Genomic DNA, 20,963 nt, shown 5'->3' with positions numbered 1-20,963 from the left:
ATGTACTGTCCCCGGTGACTGTTCCATTTACTCCACTCCACTACTTGGTCAAAATGTTCCTCAAACTCACCCCATTGTAAGAAGCTCACTGCTTCCTTCCAAATCTGATTTTGTATCTATTGTACAATCTTTTATGATAAAAAAGAGCATCGTTCCTCCTGTATATAAATAAATGAATAAAACAATGTAGTTATGTCAGAGTGATGTTGCTGTGGTGTCTTATGGAATAGTCCATCTGAAATTTTTTTGAAGCCTGCAAATAAGATATCATGATGATTGAGCTCATTTAAAGAATTTTCTACCCATAATGATGTATTTACATGTCTACTACAAAGTGAATGTTTATGAATGTGCTTTGAAATGGGTCTGTTCCTTCCTTTTGTCAGTGGTGAAGATGCAGCTGAGGAACATCACTTGAACATCACCAATCACTATCGATGGTCCCCGGTGGCAGTAACTGTTGGCTTGTACACTTCCCTGTGCCAGTACTTCAATGAGAATGAAAAGCGATGGGAGACGGATGGCATAATTGCCCTTGAGGACACCACACCGGAGCAAGCCGTTTGTCTGACCACCCACCTCACCTCTTTCGGGGCCAGTCTCTTTGTACCCCCCAGTTCGGTTCACTTCATTTTTCCTGTGAGTAGAAACAGCAGGACCGGGCAGGGTGGCTGGTGGGTAGATTTGTTCTTTGTAAACTTTCTAAACTTTTCACTTCTTGCCCCCTGTGAGCATGTGAGTGCCCCCCACCCCACCTCTCGCCCTCATGAGCATGTGTGTCCCACCCACCCCACCTCTTGCCCCCCGTGAGCATGTGTGTGCCCCCCATCTTGCCCCTGTGAGCATGTGTGTGCCCCCATCTTGCCCCCGTGAGCATGTGTGCTCCCCCCACACCACCTCTTGCCCCCTATGAGCATGTGTGGCTCCCATCCCCCTCTTGCCCCCTTGAGCATTGTGTGTGCCCCCTCCCCCCTTTCCCCCTATGAGCTTGTGTGTGCCCCCCAGGCCACTCTTGCCCCTCGTTTTGTACCTCTGTTCTCCCGTTGCCCTGCCTTTCTGTTCGCCCTTGTTGTACCTCTTCCCTGCCCCCTGCAGGAGCTGTCTTTATACATTTTGTTCATCACCACCGGGATTTTGATCTTTACTCATTGTCTCATGGTGTTTCACCTTTCCCATCCTTCATGCTGGACTTCTACTGCATTTTGAACTCATGGTGGCACTTGTTTCATGCTTTGGCCTTACTTATCTTGAATCCTGGTCTGCATTTGATTGTTCTCTGGCATCATTTTGTGTTATTTTTGATTCCTGCAATTGTTATTACTCTCCCACTGATCCCCTGTTCAGTCCTTGTGCTCCCTATTCTCCCGTTGGCTTGCAGTCTCATGATGACTGCCCACTTCTTTCCCTCTTCTTCTGTCCCACCCCCTTCCTCCCTCCACTGTTTTCCCTAGCACTTATGCTACTCAGAATATGTAATCTGACCTGTTTTGATAGCTTCTTGTTTGTCGCCCCCCCCCCTCATTTGTTGTCTCCTACCTCTCCCCCTCCGGCACTATCTGAAATGTCGCCAGGCCTAGTACGATAGTTTCTTGTTTTGTTCTTCTCCTTCTCCCTCACTCCTACCCCCCTGACCCCCCACCTCTGGTTATTTTCCGGCACTAACTCATTTGTCGTCAGGCATAGTAAGGTAGCTGCTTGTCTTTCTCATTCCCCTGCCCTCCTCCTCCCCTCACCAAATGTCAACAGCTCTTACTCTATCACCTATGTCTCTTGACCTGATTGACAGCAGCTTGTTTGTCTCTCCTCTCCCACCACATTTGTTTCTCCTACCTCTCCCCCCAGCACTATTGAGGATTGCTGCTTGTTTTGTTCTTCTCCTTCTCCTTTATTCCAACCCCCCTAGCCTCCCCTCCTCTTGTTAAATTCCGGCACTACCTCCATTGTCTTCAGGCATAGTAACGTAGCCGCTTGTATGTCTCATTCGCCCCCCCCTTCATTGTCAAAAGCACTGAAATTTCGCCACGCTGATTCTGATAGTTATTTTTACATTCTGATTGTATCAAGGACTTGTAAGATTGTCACTGTATTTTCCCATGTTCCCTCCCTGCCTTGAAGTGCTTTGAAACACATTGTGTCTAGGCGCTATCTAAATAATCAATTCAATTCTAATGCGATGAGCTGGAGAAATTCACATACGTTTATACATATTGTAATCCTTTTGAGGTGAAGCAAAGGGAAATTGCAATGATATTTATGTTAGATAATCAATTTTTTACAGGTCTGAAAAACAGCATCACAGGGATCGAAATTGGGATTTGTTGACCAAGAGTAAAAAGCAGCTCCTGGGTATCCGGCATAACCATTTAGGCAGGCGCTAGTACAGAGTGCGCAGCAAATCTAACTTTGCGCACAATGCAAACTCTATGTTTTTCTCCATTTCATATTATCCAATATGCTCTAAATGTCATTAATTGTGTTCTTTATTGTCCTTTATATACATTCCCTAACATCCATAGTTAATATCACATAGCTTCATTTGTATGGCACTACTTGCCCCAGGAGTCAAAAGTAGCTCCTGGTAGCTGTAGGCTTCCAACTAACCAGGTTCCCTATGGCTATAACCAGGAGTTAAATATCTCCCAGCTCCTGGCAATTTTCGAACCCTGCATCAACATCCTTATGGCATAAAAAATATACTGTTTTTCCTACTGTTTTTCCTAAAATAGGCGGGGAGTAAGAAAAATAAATTGTGCTAGTAGTGCCGAGTTAACAACAAAATCATCGGAAGAAAAAAAGAATTGCAAAGCATTATTAGAAACAATGTACAAAACTAGACGTGTGTGGGCCAGTAGTAGGCGAACATAGCTAAGTCTCCCCTCTCCAATCCTCCAAACTCAATACCTAGGAGCACACAAAGTGGAAAACCCTGCTCTCTAATTACCACCCCAACTACAAAAAGGTATTCAGCAAAATGATCTCCAATCAAAAAATGCATGGAACGCAAGGCATCTATTAGGCATGTCTATTTGTGTGTCCCCTGAACTTTTTCCTAATTTTTGGGAGGATTTTGATCATTTTCACAGTGATTTCCATCAAGAGCTCACTATGGGAGGAGGAAGTGGGAGGACCTATTTTATGTATGTGACTCTTTAAAGACCCCTCTGGCTACTAAAGGTGGGGGCTACACCAAGGTGCCCCCTAGTCTCTGAGGGCAGGTAACCCTGCCCTGGCATTTGTGCTGCTTCTGGCAGGTGGCAGTAAACCTTACAATGGCGGTTGCATTTTGGCTCCGAGGAAGCATTATTCCCTTTTGGAGGCTTTAAAATGGAGTCTAGTTGTTTGCAAATCTAGTATCCAGGCAACCATATTGTATTGCTATTGTGTGATTGGGTGGTGATACTGAATTACCATGTAGGGTCATTTCTGATCGGACCTCTGGCCAGGAGTTCATAAAGGGAGTACGGTGTGTGTGCATGTGATGCGTGGTAGGAAATAATTTCTTTTTTTAGCTTTGCCATCAATTTCAAAGAGTCCCCTAACCATACCTGCAAATGGGTTGTGTGATAATTGACTGATTTCTGGGAGCAAGAACCCTTTTAGACCCATTCCCTGACTTAACTCACTAGCTTTGGGAACACTGGTACATCCTTATGGCTAGTTGGGGGGGGGGCTTCTGTTGTCCGTTTAAATCCTTTTTGAGTAGAAGTAGATCTCCCTGTAGAGAGTGCTGAAAGGAAACTCTGTTTCCACTTCATTTTCATTTTAGTGTACTTTCAGTTGTAATATTGGTCAACGAACACTGCACCCTTTACCCCGATGTGAGACCGAAAGCTTCATTGACTGACCTCTGCTGGATTGGTCTTTTCCCCTGTCACCAATAGAGAAAGTAGCTTCGCTCTCCACTGTCTCCCTGATGTGGTGCTAGACAAAAACCATGCTAAACAAGATGTTGCCCAACTCGTGTGCATGGTGATGCGTGGGCATATGTTAAAGCTCATCTGTGCTTTTGTGGGCTTCACGCGATGGATTGGCAAGTGAACAAAACATGGTCATCAGATTGAGGAGCAGTTGTGACTACTGAGTTAAAGTAAACAGTGGTGTCCTAGCCAATGCTTTATACAGCTAATTTCATGGCTTGGATGGCTAACGCTCCATGTGAATTATAGAGCGTTTTTTGCAATATGGTTAACCTGGTTAAGCAGGTTCCATGTAATAATGTCCCCTAAAAAATATCGCCATGCAAAAATATCGCCGAAAAATGGCAGTTTTTTGTGGGGACATTATTCCGATGGAACATGCGGGGGACACCCCCGCAACTCCCAACCCCTTTTTTTTTTGTTTGGCTGCCCCTATCCCCATATATATGGTCACCCATATAATATCGCCACAACCTTTTCCCGGCGATATTATGTACGGCGACCATATATATGGGGATAATATTACCTGATACCGTTAAGCAGCCATAAGACATGCTCTGTATTGTTATTATCATTGTTGTCATTTTATGAACCTTCTCAATACTCTGTTGAAACAAGCAGCTATAGTCTTGTCGGTCTAACCTTAACCTTGGACCATCCATGACCAGATATGCTAAGTGAGAACAGCCACCAAACGTCCGTTAGTGAGTTGATTGGAAGTCATTGGCAACTGCAATCTCTTTACGTTACTGAAGAAGTACAGAATAAAGTAGGTCATGTGTGAAAGCGCTGCTATGCTGTAAGAACAGTCAGATGCGAGAGGATTCAAGTTTGTAGTAGGATGCGCCTGCACGGTGGGAAGGATGATATAGATAAGGGACAAATAGTGTTATTGGTAGTAAGCAACCATGCACAAGAATGCCAAGGGACCTCTGGTTTGTGGTTAGTAGGTTTGTAAATAGAGGGAGTTTTACTATCAACTATATGACGTGACAGAGATCTGACCTGGTCAGATAGGAGATGGGACCCCTCTCAACCTGGGGCAGGAGGCCCATGAGGTTGTTTGCCAGAGCCAGTCCTATCCCAGAGGTAGAGTGTGGGAGTTGGAATAGCCCCTGTTTCTGTCCCCTCTACTTGTGCCTGGATAGACATGACAAGTACCACTTGCCACCCCATACCTGCTGTACAAAATGCTTGCCAGTGTGTGTTGTTTTCTCGTTTAGGACCGCGCAACCCAGAAATCCTTGTGTCAGGGCAACGATCACCTGATCCACTGGTGAGAGAGCTGAGAACAACCAAGCAGCGGAGCAGTGCATGTTGACAAATGGCAACCCGGTGTCTCCAGACCTAAGAACTTGCAGAGGGACTGTGTCAATCGCGGGTTGCCGTTACAGAACTCAGACAGTGTTCAGAGACCAACGCGGCTACAAGTTTTACGACTAAATATGTGTTTTACAGGCCGCCATTGCAGAATTCAGCCAGCCTTTTTTCAAAGACCACTAGTTGAAATTGATTGTGTATTTCGTGGACCTGCGTTGCAGAAGGGCGTTGGGCTTCAGAGACATTTTAAAGTCTTGCATCTGTATGCCACAACCCAGGGGAAAGACAGGCTAGTGATTTGCCCGGAGAACCTGTTGGGTGCCAGGACCAATGGAAGTGGTAAAAGGAGTGTGAAGGGGAGGGGGGAAGAGACAAGGCAGTTTGGGTTGTGTGGGTGGGGGTAAAAGGAGGAGGAGGTGGCCCTAGAGAGCGCATGTATAGTGAGTGAAGAGAGTGCCTGAGATTAAGAGTAGGGGTATATGTGTGAATGAGTGTACCAGGTGATTGGGAGAGTGAAAGATGGGTGACTGTGAGAGAAGGAGGGGTGGAATGTAGTGGAGAAGGGAGGGTAGTAGAAAGAGAGTGAAGTAGGGAGAATAGTGGAGTGGAGAAGGGAAAGCAGTAGAGAAGCAGGAGACGGAAGAGCATTGGAGGGACAGAGAGAGGTAGAGATATGGACAGAAGGCAGAGAGTGGAAGGAATTGAGGGGAGAAGAGTACAATGAAGAGAATGAAAAGAGAGAGAGAACATCAGGTCAAGAAGTACAAGGTCGTGAAAGGGCAAGGCTAAGTGTGACCTAGGTGATTGGAAGGCATCCCTTATTGAGATCCTTTAGTCGTTGTGATACCCTTGTTACCCCGTAGACATTCCTGGAGGAAGCAAGATAGAGAAGGAGTAACCAGCCAGATCATAGGCAGTAGGGTTTACCAAACTCTAGTGACTTCCTTGGGCTGCAGGGACACCTGGATTGGGTGGGAAAAGCCCACACGAGAAGAGAGAGAGAGGGACGGCCTCTAGTGAAAGCACATTTAAAAAGTAAAATGAAAACCCTTGAAACGGCTTTGAGATTTGATGTGTTCGTGAGACCGTCTTTGGCAATTAGTACCTGCAAATTTGAAGGGAATCTCGTGTAATGGTGTGAGTACTGGGACATTTGGTGTCAAAACATGGCAATGATGTGAACACATGGCCTTTTGTGGCAATAGCTGGTATGTTATGGTAATACCTATCAGATGATGTGAATAATAGACCTAACAATTAGCTGGTATATGGTGAATGCATAACGTGGAAATGAAATGATATTTCATTTATATCGCGCTTGTACACAAGTGTTTCAGAGCGCGACCAGGCAAAAAGGGAGGGGAACAAGGGAGAACAAAAAAGAAAACAGCGATCTAACTAGGCCCAGTGACATTTAAGTAAGCACAAGTGCATGGAAAAGGGAAACGGGGAAAGTGCATGGAAGGGTGGGGGGCGGTGTAAAGTGCAGAGGAGAGAAAACATAAATAAAAATTAAATAAAATAAATAATAAATAAGGGCGATAAAGCATGGTAGTGCAGCCAGCAAGTGGCAGGTGAAAGTTAGTCAGAATGGTATATTTGATAAGTGCAGAAGAAAAGTGGCAGGGGGACTGTAAGGGTACAGATACAGAACCCTAGTGCAGAGGTGGGCCTGGAGGCAGTGCAGGAGGGTGGCAGGGTGAGCAGGTACCTAGGCCCGAATGACAGAGGGTGGCAGGGGGCAAAGGGTGGCAGGGGGCAAAGGCAGGGGGCAGGGGAGAAGGGGGCAAAGGCAGAGGCAAAGAGGAAGGTCTTCAGATACTTCCGGAACCAGAGATAGTTTTCCTCAAGATTCAAGGTGGCCGGGAGGCTGTTCCAAAGGGAGGCACCAACCGAAGACACAGATCTACCCCAGCTTGTTTCTTTGTAAAACGACTAACCCTGAGGGAGTTAGAAGTAGAGGATCGAAGGGCTCGAGAGGGGAGGTATTTATGGAGGGATAGTTCAAGGTATTTTGGACCCAGGCCCCAGAAAGCCTTGTGGACAATGCACAGGGATTTAAATGTAATCCTTGCATCCACTGGGAGCAGATGAAGGGATATCAGGACTGGAGAGTTAAGATCCCAGGGCTTGAGGCCAAGGACAAGTCTTGCAGTCCTGTTCTGGATTAGTTGTAGAGGGCGGAGAGTGGAGGCAGGTAGATTTAGATAGAGGCTGTTACAGTAGTCCAGTCTGGAAAGAACCAGAGCTTGGGAGACAGTGAGCTTTTGAGGGAAGGAGAGGAAAGGCACAGTACCTCTAAGGAGGTGAAGTAAAAAGTTTGACTTTTTGGAGACATCAGAGATGTGTGCGGAGAAGGAAAGTGTAGAGTCAAAGATAGCACCCCAGGTTCTTAGCCGCGCAGGTGGGGGTAGGAGGAGGGCAAAGGGAGGCCGGCCAGAGAGTGAGAGGAAAAGATGGAGATGGTGAACCAATAAGGAGGATCTCGGTCTTGTTGGCATTTAGACGTTGGTGGCACACCAGTTTTGATTGGCGATTAGACAATCAGAGATGAGAGAAGGAGAGGAGGCGGCTGAAGGAAGCCTGAAAATTAGTTGGGTGTCGTCAGCATAGCACTGGAAAGTTTAAAAAAAATATATATTTTTATTATTTTATAAACAACACTTCAAACATTACAAACATTGAGGACTTCCGTGTTTAAGCTTCACAGCCTTACATTACAACCTTCCCACCTCCGGGCAAGCCCAAAACATGTGTAGCATCCCAGCTTCCTCCTCCCCGCACCAAGGGCATTTCTGTATCTCCGGACCACCAAACTTGGCAATTCTGCTTGGGGTCAAATATGCTCCATGAGTGACATATAGTTGGATATGCTGGAGCCTCGCGTTTCGGGACACCTTCTTATAGTACCTTTGGGCTTTATCCCATTGCCCATCTGACATGGGTTCTCCCACCTCCTCTTCCCAGTCTCGCCTCAGTTGGAGCAGCTCCTTCCCCACCCTAGTCCCCAGTAGCTCATATATGCGAGATATTTCATGCCCACCCTCCGAGATATCCTACATCGTCTCCCATGGTAGCATCTGGTTGTTCCGCAAGCACTGCCTCAAGCCAACTTTCTCGCACCCGTTTAATGATTCTGGAATAAGTAATATGTTGGCCTTTATGCACCCCTGTGTCCTCTGTTAGCCTCTAAAAGTCCAGTGCCTCCCCCTCCTACCATATATCCCCAAGGGTAGCCAAGCCCATCGGTTCCCAGTATCTACAGACCCCTTTTATCATTTGGGAATCTTCCCCGCATAGCGCCACTAACGGCACCTGCATGGAGAATGGGGCTGGGTTTCCCACCGTTTGCCACGTTCTATGCCAGATTTCCCAGCCTAGCACCAACAGTCTCGCAATTTCTAGAACCTTTGGTTTAGGCAACCACACTGTCTCTCTAAGGAAGTAGGGAGCAGGGTCCCTACACAACAGCCTGGCTTCAGCCATTTCTTCTTCCGACAACCACCTGGCCACAAATTGCAGCTGTCCCACCAAGTAATATAACTCAAAATTCGGCATGTTTATACCCCCCCTGTCACACGAGTTTTGTAATTTCCAGAGGGCCACCCTGTTCCTGGAATTGTGCCATATGAAACCCCTGCACAGGCTGTGGAGTTTGCAATAAAGCGCTTAGGGATCGCATACGGGATGTTTACAAAAAAGTGTAACAGTCTGGGCAGGACTACCATCTTAATCAGAGCCACTCTTCCCATCATGGCCAGGGGTAGTCTGGACCAAAATCCCATGCTATTCTTAATACCTTCAACTGCCTTTTCCGTATTGTGTTTATGTTCTTCTCCTGTCGTGTGGTATATGTCAATACCTAGGTATCGAAACGCCTCGGTTCGCCAGGGTATTGGCAAAACCGGTAGGCTCCTCGGTAGGGGGCGTCTATACCTCCCCAGGGGGAACATGCTGGATTTCTTGGGATTTACTGCTATGCCCGAGAGGGTAGCGTATCGTCCCATCACCTCCAGGACATATTGTAGGTTTTCCTCTGGGAAGCGCAGGTATAAAAGTATGTCATCGGCATACAATGATATGAAATGCGACCCTCCCACGGTGTGGATCCCTATCTCCCCATATTGTTGTTTGAGGCAGACTGCCAATGGCTCCAACGCAAGGATATATAGCATAGGCGACCAGGGGCAACCCTGTCTAGTGCCCCTGCTAAGTTACCATTTGTCAGAGATTATGGCACCCGTTTTAACCTTGCAAATGGGGAACTGTATAACATTTGACCCACCTCAGATACCCCGGCCCCATCCCGTATTCTCTCAGAGTCGCTAGCAACCAAGGCCCTCTCACTGAGTTGAAGGCCTTAATTGCATCCAGCGAGACAATTACTAGTTCGCCGGGGTCCTTCTCTGTTTGGTCGATAATGTGGTGAAGTCTCCTATGGTTGTCAGTTATGTTCCTGCCAGGAACATAGCCTGTTTGGCCAGGGTGTATCAGTCTGCCAATGGCTCGCTTAAGCCTGTTTGCCAGCACTGCTGTGAGGATTTTGCTGTCCTGGTTAAGCATCGATAGGGGTCTGTATGACCCACAGTCTGTGCCTGGCCTACCTGGTTTTAAGAGCGGGATGATCACCGCCTCCCGTAGGGACTCCGGCAGCCTGCCGCGCTCAAACTCCTCATTAAGCATGGCCAGCAGCGGGGGGATCAGCTCTTGTTTGTATGTTTTATAAAATTCGCTAGGGAGCCCGTCCGACCCCGGAGCTTTGCATGTGGGAAGCTGCTGGATCACTGTCTCTAGTTCTTCTGAGGCAATTGGGGCGTCTAGGTCTGCCCGTTCCTGATTGTCCAATGTAGGCAAGCCTATGTCTACTAATGTTTCCTGGATCTCTTGATCCATTTCTTCCCCTGGGTCCTCATAAAGACGTTTATAGTATCTGAGGAACTCTTCGTTTACTCCCTCCTGGGTATCCCAGATCTGGCCCTTGTCCCCTCTGATTTCCCTGATCACTGGTTGTGATGTTCCATTTTTATATAACCAGGCCAGCAATCTACCCGGCTTGTCTCCACCCGCATGCTGTCTTTCGACATATTTCTTGTAGCACAACTTACATAATCTATCCCAGTGCTCACTTCTGGCTTGTTGTAGCAACTTCATCCTCGCCTCATCCTTCCGAGAGGTGCCCCCCTTACACATTATGTCTTCCAACTCCCTCTCCGTTTCCTGCAACTCCCATTCTATACCCCCTTGGAGCCCTCTGGATTTTGATATGGCTACCCCCCCGCACTACTATTTAAATGCCTCCCATATGGTTCCCTCAGATTGAACGCTTCCAGTGTTAATGTCGAAATACTCAGTGATCGCCTCCCTCAGGTCCTCCCGAAATCCCGAGTCCTGCAGGGCCTCCGCCCTAAGCTTCCACGTTGGGATTCACGCTGTAGGGGGTTGGTGTCGCCACTCCAGGACCAAGGGGGAGTTGTCCGAAAGCACTCTGGCCTTATACTCCGCACCTGTCATTTCTCCTACTAACTCAACAGCAGCAAACATATAATCCAGCCTTGTGTACAAGTTATGTGGGGCCGCGTAATGTGAATACTGCCTGTCTGCCGGGTGTAGCTGCCTCCAAACATCTTCGAGTGCAAAATCTCTCAGCAGGGCCTGTAACGCCTTTGCGGCCGGGGTGGGTTTGTCTAGTTTACCATCTGATCTATCCATTGTAGGATTTGATGTACAATTAAAGTCCCCTCCCAATAGGATCGCACCGCCCATTAGGGGGCTCATTTTGCTGTATAAAGACCTAAAATAAAACGCTGTATCTTGGTTAGGGGCGTATAAGTTTATAATGCTCACTTCCTGGTTTTCCAGCATCCCCCGCACTACTATCATTCTGCCTTCCGGGTCCGTTGTAGACTGAATCAGCTGAAATGGTACATGTGGTGGCACCCATGTAATAACTCCCCTCACGTAAGCTGAGTATTTAGCTCCTGTGATACTCCCTTTCCACTTTCTCTTGACTACCTCCAGTTTCTCCCTAGTAAGGGGGGTTTCCTGTAATAATGCTATGTCAATCCTCATCCTTCTTAGATACATCATAACCTTGTTACGCTTCAAATATCAATTGAGGCCCCTCACATTCCAGGTCGCCACTCTAAGGCTACCCAACACCATCTATTGGGTATCCCACCTCCCCTCCCAGTTTCCCCTCCCGCCTGATGTGACACCAGAATTGGCTTGTTCCCCTCCCGCTCCCAACAAACTCCACCTCCCCCCTTTCCCCAACTCCAAACCACTGCACACAAGGCCTACCCTCCCCCCACCCCACCCAACCCAACCCCAACAAATGCCCAGCTCCATCCCTGGATCTCAGTCCCCCCGTGTTTGGTCCTGCCTCGGAATGCCGGGGTCAGGAACCTGGCAGGGTGTTACCGGGCTACCGGTGACCTAACTAAACTTCTCGTTGTGGGGATATGAGAGCTGGCTCTGGAAGGCTCCCACACTAATCAAGGTTTTTCATGCTAACGGATCATGCATACATGTATGGCCCTAGTCGCACCCTCCTACAGGCTATATCCTGTGCTATATTCAAGTCCCATTGTCTTAGGCTGTGACACCACAGGTGCCACAGACACATGTTACTTATCTCCGCCTTCTCCTGTCTGGATAGCCGATTCTTGGGGGCAGCTCTGCGTGTCCAGCCATCCCATTGCGTCGTCCGGGGTTCCAAAAAACAAGGTTCTGCTCTTGTGGAACACCTTCAGTTTTGCCGGGTAGATCAGCATATACTTGCGGCCTGCTTCACGCAATCTTATTTTCACAGTCCCAAAGTTCATGTAATCCGGGTATGCAGTTGTGTTTGCCGACCCCCTCTGTATTGTGTTCAAGAATTTTCTCCCGATCCCGATAGTTCAGTATCTTGGCTATCACCAGCCTAGGGGGGGTTCCCGGCGGTGGCCTCCTCATCAGGGACCTGTGCGTCCTTTCCACAGCAAACCCCTGGGTCAACACTCCCCCGGTTATCTCCTGCAGCAGCATAGATTCAATATACTCCGTGGGTTGGATCTCTCAGTTCCTTCCGGCAATCCAGCGATACGAATATTATTCCTTCGGGCACGGCCATCCACCTCCTCCGCCCTACTTTCCAGATTGCCCATGCGTTGTACTAGGGCGTGAAGTTCCGATTTATGAGCTGCGCAGTCCGCTGTGTTCGGGGCCACCTCTTTTTCTAGGTCACCCGTGCGTTCTGCTAATGAGCTGACATCTTGCCGGAGAAGATTTACCTCCTCTTGTACTGCCCCGACTTTGAGCTCTAGTGCCGCTTTCAGTTCGTTAATGGCCAGTCCCAGTTTAGTCTCCCATGCCACTTTCAAATCAGCAATCGCAGCAAGAATCTCCTGGTCTTTGCCCATAGTATCTGTGCCCCCAGCGGGGGTCTTGTCTTTGCTCCTGGCTCCTTATGCACCCGGCGATGTCCTGGCGTATTCGTCAAGTGTGGGTTGCTTGCCCTTTGTTCTTAAAGGTTTGTTAGTCATCGTAATGTGTCAAGGACGTGTGGGCAAGCCCCACCGCTAGTGGCCCTCGGCCTTAGTAAAGATAGACTGCCATTTGTGTCAGGGCCCGGCCAGACCGTGTCAGGGGTGTCCTTGAGCTGCCTGTTCTGCTCCTGGAGTGGGCTGTGTCGCACACGTCCTTGTGTCTCCCCTCGGTGTCCACCATCGGAGATCACCACTCTAGATGCCTTCCGTCATACCATCACTCGTGACCTCTGTCCCCTGACCATGTATGGCCCCCAGGTCTCCTGGGTGCTCGCTGTGGTACACTCCCCAGGCTCTCCTCCCCTTCTTGTGCAGCTACATCCAGTCTGAACTCCACAGCATACTTCCGGCTCACACGAGCCCGCAGGGGTCCTTGGGCTGTCTGCTATCTTCCAGTATTTCGCAGGCTATGTGCTAGCCCCTCAGTCCTGGCATGGAACTCGTGTCCCTCTGGCCCCTCCTGTTATTCCTTATTCCAAGTTCACATGTGCGCCGGGTCCTCCTCCGCTTATGGCTTGATGTTAGCACTGTTGTGTGGGACGGTTACAGCGTTCAAACGTTGTGCAGCTTACTGCCGTATGCTCCAGGGCTCGCATATCCTCTGCAGCGTTCGGTCTTGCCTGACGCCTTTCGCTTGTTCTTATAGTCGCTACAGCGTTGCCTTCCACAAAGTCGGCTTCAATCACAGCCCGCCTTGGATCCTTCGAAAACATATTCACATATTTTGCAATAGTCGGAGGGTCCTTTCAAGGCAGGCAAGCGTGACGGGCTTCGGTCCTCTCCGACCAACATTCCTTGAATTGCCTCAATGTATCCACTTCTCTTCTCCGTCCGCGAAGGACGTTACTGTTATTTACAGTTCATACATCCACAACATCCATCGGCTGTGGCTGCAGTTCGTTCTGTCCCATTTACCGAGGGCAGGCGGGGCTCATGTCTCAGCTCTGTGTGCTGGGAGCCGTGTTTCCCTTCAGTAATATCCAAATGGGCACCCTTGTGTGGCGAACAGCTCACCCTTGTATAGGGACCCTACGCCAGCAGTCCTTTTGTAAGTGTCTATCGTTCATACTCGGTTATGCGCACAGTTGGTCCTGGGCACCCCAGGCTTGATCCTTTGTTGCGGGGCCCGCCATTTTAGATCTGCACGATCTCAACTTCTTCCTGCTTTGGTTGCTCACAGTCTTCGTCTCGTCTCGTTGTGCAGATGTCTAGGCACTTTTCTTGGTGCCCTGGGGTTCATATCCATGATCCCAATGTCTGGGCCATCAAGTTCCATTACAGAGTCACTATTTTAACGGATTGTAGTCGGATCAGCAGGAGCTCCTCCGAGAGACTTCCTCTTCACATGGCTTCCTGGCCACCTAGCACTGGAAAGTTGAGCAGAAAATGGAGATGCAGTAAGGGATAGTTGCCAGGTATTGGTTGAAAGGCCAGGGCGGCAGGTTAGACCCCTGGAGGACACCACATGTGGAGAGGGAGATAGAAGATAGGAAGGACCCCTGTTGTACCTGAGAGGGTCGATCAGACAGAAAATAGGTCCGCCAGGTCAGAGTCTGATCAGTGATACCCAGGTTGTCACAGAGATGATTGAGCAGGATGGTATGGTTGACTGTGTCGAATGCAGAGGAGAGATCAAGTAAGATGAGGACAGAGGGTATGTTAGAATCGAGGTTGGAGAGCAGGTCTTCACGGATGTTCAGGTGAGCAGTTTACCTGCTTCTGGCAGCTCTGAAGCCAGCTTGGTGGCCATGGAGGGAGCCAACAGAGTCGGAATGGAGATTAAGCTGAGAGATGGGCAGCTTTTCCAGGAGCTTACCCAAAAAGGGAGTAATGGAAATTGGGCGGTAGTTTGCCGGACATGATGGATCAGCAGTGGATTTCTTGATGAGAGGATGCACAAGGGAGTGCTTAAGAGGGGATGGGAAAGAGCCAGAGGCAAAGGAGAGGTTGTAGAAATAGGTAAGGGCCGCTGCAAGGGTGTCAATGTGGTCCTTAATGGTTTTAGAGGAACAAGGATGGACCTATTTTGATGAGGTTTTCATAGATCGGACTTGTCTAGCTACCTCATCAGCGGAGAAAAGACGAAATGAGGAAAATGGGGAACAGTGGGTAGCTGAGGGAGGGTCAGCAAGCTGAGAAGGAGAGGGAGGAGGGGGAGCAGAGGAGGGTGGCCAGGATGTCCTGGGTTTTAGAGATAAAGTGAGAGGCAAGGGCATTGCAAAGAGCCTGGGAGGCGAGAGGAGGGGTGAAGACTGCAGCAGGGTTGGCCAGCTCCTTGCAGATTTTGAAGAGTTTGGCCGAATTATTAGATGCCGCAGAGACGTGGGCTTCTATGTGGACTCTCTTCTTAGTGCGGACAGCAAGTCAGTATTGCCTTTGGAGCAGGCAGCAGGCCAGTTTGTCAGAGGATGAGCAGGAAGCCCTCCATTTCCTCTCCGCCGCCCTACACTTCTGTTTAAGTGTAGCTAGGTCAGAGTCATATCAAGAATTGCACTTGGCTTTGGACTTCAAACAGATCCTCATGACGGGGGCAAGAGTATCTAGAGTAGCAGAAATAGAGGATTAGAGAAGAGAGAGGGCTGTGTCAGGGTGTGAGTCAGCCTGAGGTGGAGGAGGGGGGGAGAAGGAGGTTGTAGGGAAGGACTCGACTGACACACGCCTCATGGGCCGGGTATCCAAGAAGGTGGGTGGCAATCTAGGAGTGGACTTGGCTTGGGGGGAGGAGATGGAGAGATGAGAGGAGAGGAGGCAATGATCACTCCAGGAGAGAGGAGTGGTAAGAGGGGTATAGAGTGGGAGGCTGGATGAGATCAAGACATCAAGTGTGTGCCCAGCCAAGTTAGTAGGGCCGAAGGGAAGGATAGAGAGGGAGAGTGAATCGCAGAGGTCGCGAAAGAGTGCTGATGAGGGACGGGTAGAATCAAGATGGATGTTGAGGTCACCAAGGAGGAGAAGTTTAGTGGTTGAGGCCAAGAGGGAGGAGGAGAGGTCAGCCCACTCAGAGAGAAAAGGGGTGATTTGACCAGGGGGCCGGTAGAGAGTAGCAACAGTAAGAGAGTAGCTAGGAGAGAGAGAGAGAGCCTACAGACTAGGCATTCAAAAGAGGAGCAAGCTTGAGTGGGAATGAGAGAGGCAGGAATCCACTCAGGGAAGATAAGGGCTACACTCCTTCCAGGCCGCTTGGATCTGGGGGCTGAGAGGATCTTGTATCCGTCAGGGAGGAGAGTGTCAAAACTTGTGACAGAGCTGGCCGTGAACCATGTCGCGGTGAGACCGAGGACATCAAGGTCGAGTTCTTCTAAGAGGTGACAGATGTCAGAGGAGTGTTTAACAGCCGAGCAAGGATTGAGTGTGGCGAGATGGAGAAGGTTGGCAGCCTTAAAGACTTTTCCGGGGAGGGGTACAGATCAGAGGTACCCCCTGCGGAAGTGTGGAAGGAGCTTGAGATGGGGCAAAGGAGGAAGTGGAGGAGGGCAAGGTACCCAGTGGAAGAGAGTAGGGGACAGCTGGAGATGTGAGGAAGTTGATGAGGCGAGGGAACCGCCTATCAAAGAGGAGGAGATTAGCCTGAGGGCCTTGCACCATGACAGTACCATTTAGATAGACGTTAATGAAGACTCTGGAGGAGTCAAAGCGATCCATACATACCTCCCAGTGGGTGTTACCATTAATGGGAGAGGAGGAGACAGGACAGAGCATAGAGATCATAAGAGGGGTCCAGAAATCTGGTGAGGGAACGAAACATAGTATGTCAGTGAGGGTTTGTCTGGCAGAGGCGCTGAAATAGGTATCAGCGATGGGGAGACCTGGGTTGGAAACCAAGATATCCTTTTTGAATTTCTTCTTACCAGACTTAGTGAGAAGGGGAGGAAAGTTGATAGAGAAACAGTTGGATTAGATAGGAGAAACAGATAACACCATGGGCAGGTAGAGAGAGGAGGCAGTAGGAGATATATAGAAGATCAGAGGTATGGAGCGGTCACTGGGCTAGCAGGTTAAACACAGCCAATTATGATTTATGGAAACACACCTAAATTTGACTTTCCCAAACACACCCAAAATTTGACTTGCCCAAACACACCCAAATTTGACTTGCCCAAACACACCCAAATTTGACTTGCCCAAACACACCCAAATTTGACTTGCCCAAACACACCCAAATTTAACTTTCGCAAACACACCCAATTTTGACTTTCCTAAACGCAACCAAGTTAGAATTTCAAAGCAATTGCTAAGCCACCAATAGGTAAAAGTAGGATTATAGGTGAATGCTTAGACGAGAGCATGTAGGGAAGACCAGTTGAAAACAAGAAGAAGGTAGAGTGAAGGTCAGTGAGCTGAAATTGAAAGGGTAGGCAGAAGCAGAGAAACAACCAATAGAGGGGGAAGTGAGAGAGTCTTGGAAGTCCAAGTTCATAGTTGAGGGAGCTGGCAGCCCCAGGGAGGGTCAGGCTGTTGTAATAGTATCATGTATCGTCCCATTAAGCGGACAGGGAAGCTGACATGGACCTTAGAAGTGGGCCTTAGAACAACAGGCCGGCTCCACATCTCCCGGTCCCACCAATCCGATTTTAAAACTCTTTTTATTGTTCACCGGTGGTCTCAACAGTTACAGCAACGTTATCCCATCAATACGCACAAATCAACAAGCAAATAAAGCATGTACATTTAACATCATGTGGACATTTCATCGTCTGAGAGCAACTCACACAGGTAGGTGCGGAAGGGGCCCCATATGTCTTTCCGTCGGCTTGCCCCGGTACAGTCAAAACATATTGTTCCTCACATTCGTTGATGTACGTAAGTTCACGGAGGAAGGTGGCCACGGTTGGCGGTGCAGGTGCCTTCCAGGCTTGTAGGATACATTTCTTTGCCACCGCGCATGCAACATTAAATAGTCTCCTGGTTTTCTCCGAGCACTTGCCAATGTCTCCGAATAAGTATTTTTGGGGGGTTAACTGCGGGGGTAGCTGTGTGATTTCAGACATTTCAGCCACCTCCCCCCAGAATCTCAGAAGAGCAGGGCATTCCCAATACATGTGAAAGGAGCCCGCATGCTGGGCCCCGCACTTAGGGCACTCCCCCCCGTGCTGCCCAAGAAATTTTGCCATTTTGGCTGGCGTGTAGTGTAGTCTGTTTAGGAGTTTAAATTGTATCAAGCATAATCCTGCGTTTAACGAGACCTTTTTCGTGAGTGCACAATATCTGTTCCATTTGTCTTCCGGGATAGGCGTTCGCAAGTCAGACTCCCATTTATCCTTAACCCGGTTAATGGATGGAGTGTGGGTCTGTACTGCCCCATATAGTTTAGAAATGCCCAGCCCGGCCTTCATAGTAATGAGTTGTGTGCAGGGGTGCTGAGGTGGTTCATCTGGGAACATTGGCCATTTTTTCTGAAATGCGGCCCTCACTCTATAGTATTGCAATGTTTTGAGTGGCCCACCCCCATTTGCTCTAGCAAAGTCCACTCTGGTTACAAATTTACCATTAACAAACATATCGCCCACCTTCATTTCCTTGTGAGGATCCCAGCTTTCCTGAATACTCACATCAGACGTAGGGGGGATACTCGGGAAATTCCACAAGGGGATCTCTGGATTGTATGGCGTTTCCAGCTTCAGTCGCTTAAATACTGCTCTCCATGCCCTGACCGTGCAGCTGACTGGGTCATACTCGAATGTGTCTTTGTGACGTGAATTGAATAGGATTGACTGGATGTCTGCCGGGAATATAGTTTGTGCTTCCACCCAAGTGTGTGGTGTTTCCCCTGAATCCTGGTACCAATACTTTGCAAACTGTGCCTAGGCGACCAGATAGTAGAGCTCAAAGTCTGGGGCCGCTATACCTCCGGTGTCATAGGGCTCTGTCATTTTCTCCCACCCAATTCTAGCCGCCTTCCCGTTCCATATAAAGGCTATCACCAACGACCGTAGTTTAGAGAAGAAGTCTTTGCCCGGCCATATGGGTATATTCACAAAAAAATATAACAGCTTGGGGAGAGCTATCATCTTGAGTAGGGCTATCCTGCCGTAGAGCGATATAGGAAGGTGTCCCCATATCTGTAACTTAGTGCTCAATGTTTGCAGCGCCTTCTCGTGGTTGTCCGCATAGAGGGTTTGCCTGGTTCTGGACACCAACACCCCAAGATATCTAATGTGTTGATCCGACCATTTAAGGCCACATGTGTTCGTAGGGCATTTAGTGGAGGGTGTGAGCGGGAATATTTCCGATTTGGCTGTGTTGATGACATATCCTGAGTAGTCTGCAAACTCACGTATATCTGCCATAATGGGTGCTATGTTTTGCTCGGGTTCGCGAACGTAAAGTAGTGCATCATCAGCATAAAGTGAAATCAACTGGATAGAACCTTTCATGTTTATTCCCTTATCCCTATGTCTTAGCCGGACCGCAGCCGCCATGGGTTCAATGGTTAAAGCAAACAGGATGGGCGAGAAGGGGCATCCCTGTCGCGTGCCCCTGCCTAATTGGAACAGCTCGGAGATGGTTCTTTTAGTGCATACCCTGGCTCCTGGAGCAGTATAGAGCAGTCGTATAAATCTAATGAAGGCAGGTCCCACCCCAAATGTTTCCAGCACTGTAAAGAGGTATATCCATGACACGGAGTCAAACGCCTTTTCGGCATCGAGGGCCACAGCGGCAGCGTTCCTACCCGGGTCGATCTGTGCCATTATGCTAAATAATCTGCGGAGGTTCAGCGCGGTAGATCTCAGGGGAATGAAACCATTTTGATCGGGGTGGACCAATGTGGAGACCAGGGGCAACATTCGGTTAGCCAGCACCTTAGCAAAAATCTTAGCATCAACATTAATGAGCGATAGGGGCCTATATGATGACATGTCATTAGGTGGGCGTCGGGGCTTGGGCAACACAGTGATAATGGCCTCTCTCATCGTCAGGGGCAGTATGCCACTTTCTAGGGCTGCGTCCCAGGTCTCCAACATCACGGGAATTAGTTCCATACGGAACTCCTTATAGAATTCAACCCCTAACCCATCAGAGCCCGGTTCTTTGCCCGATGCTAGCCCCATGATTGCCTCACTTACTTCTTCCGCAGTGATAGGTTGGTCCAATGCCATTGTAATATCGAGTGGGAGCTGTGGGAGCCCCAGTGACGCCAGGTATGTTTTGATCTCAGCGGTCGTTTTATTATCTTTATTCGTGTATAGTGTTTGATAAAATTGGGCAAACTCCCCATTTATACCATCTTCATTTGTCTGTACCTCACCAGTAGCACCTTGTATGCTAGTGATTGGATGTGGCAGCCCCTCGAGTTTAATCAGGTTGGCCAGGGTTCTACCCGCCTTATTACCCTCACCGTATCTACGTGCTCTACAAGGGGCCGCTACACATTGTATTTCTCTAGCTGCCAGATCGTTGAAAGTTTGGATATGTTTGTGAATCTCGGCCAAGACAGTCCTATCGTGTGTACGGCTATACTTCCCCTCTAGACGGCTTAAGGCGTTCTCGACCTCCTCTAGCTCCTTCCTTACTCCCTTCAGGAGACCAGCAGACCTCGAGATAATTGCCCCCCTGGCCTAGACCTTGAAGGTTTCCCACACCGTAGAGATCCGTACTACCGACCCAATGTTATTGGAGAAGAACTCTGTTATTTCTTCACGTAGGGACTCCACCACGCCTGGGTCACCAAGTATCCCACCCGGCATTCTCCATCTCCTGGCGGGTCTGGAAGCATCTTTCACCCTAAGCTCCAGTGTAACGGGAGAGTGGTCGGACAGTGTGCGGGGCAGGATTTCACAGCTGTGCAGTGTCTCTGATAGGTTCTGCGACACGAAGAAATAGTCTATTCGCGATTCACTATCGTGGACGGAGGAGTAATAGATATAGCATCTAACGTCTGGATGTAATGTGCGCCATGCGTCTACCAATGCCATTTGCGGAAGTAGCTGCCCCAGTGTCAGTGCCATTTTAGTTGGTGTCCTTATTTTCGTGCTGGATCTATCTGTCACCGGGTCCAGGGCCATGTTAAAGTCCCCCCCCATATTATGGAGGAAACATCTAGCTTATTGAGGGTCTCATATATATTTAAATAAAACTCTGAATCATCGATGTTGGGGCCATGAGTATTTACCAATGTGACTTGTATTCCCGCAATCTCTCCCCACACCAAGACGTATCTGCCCATCGCATCCACCTTGTGACCCGCTACCCAAAACCCCGT

At 48.8% G+C, this 20,963-nt stretch overlaps 1 protein-coding gene across 1 annotated transcript in view; it reads left to right on the top strand.

The window, feature by feature from the left end:
• The window catches only part of PKD1 (polycystin 1, transient receptor potential channel interacting), a 1,742,473-nt gene that overhangs the window by 1,014,748 nt on the left and 706,762 nt on the right, over positions 1–20,963 (top strand). Inside the window, exon 25 of the mRNA XM_069647332.1 lies at positions 387–639. Within this exon, the coding sequence (XP_069503433.1) occupies positions 387–639 (253 nt within the window). The remainder of the gene's footprint in view (positions 1–386; positions 640–20,963) is intronic.

Source organism: Ambystoma mexicanum, chromosome 2q (assembly GCF_040938575.1).
Source record: "Ambystoma mexicanum isolate Mex_15411 chromosome 2q, UKY_AmexF1_1, whole genome shotgun sequence".
NCBI lineage: Eukaryota > Metazoa > Chordata > Amphibia > Caudata > Ambystomatidae > Ambystoma > Ambystoma mexicanum.
This window is presented reverse-complemented; position numbering and strand designations above follow the sequence as displayed.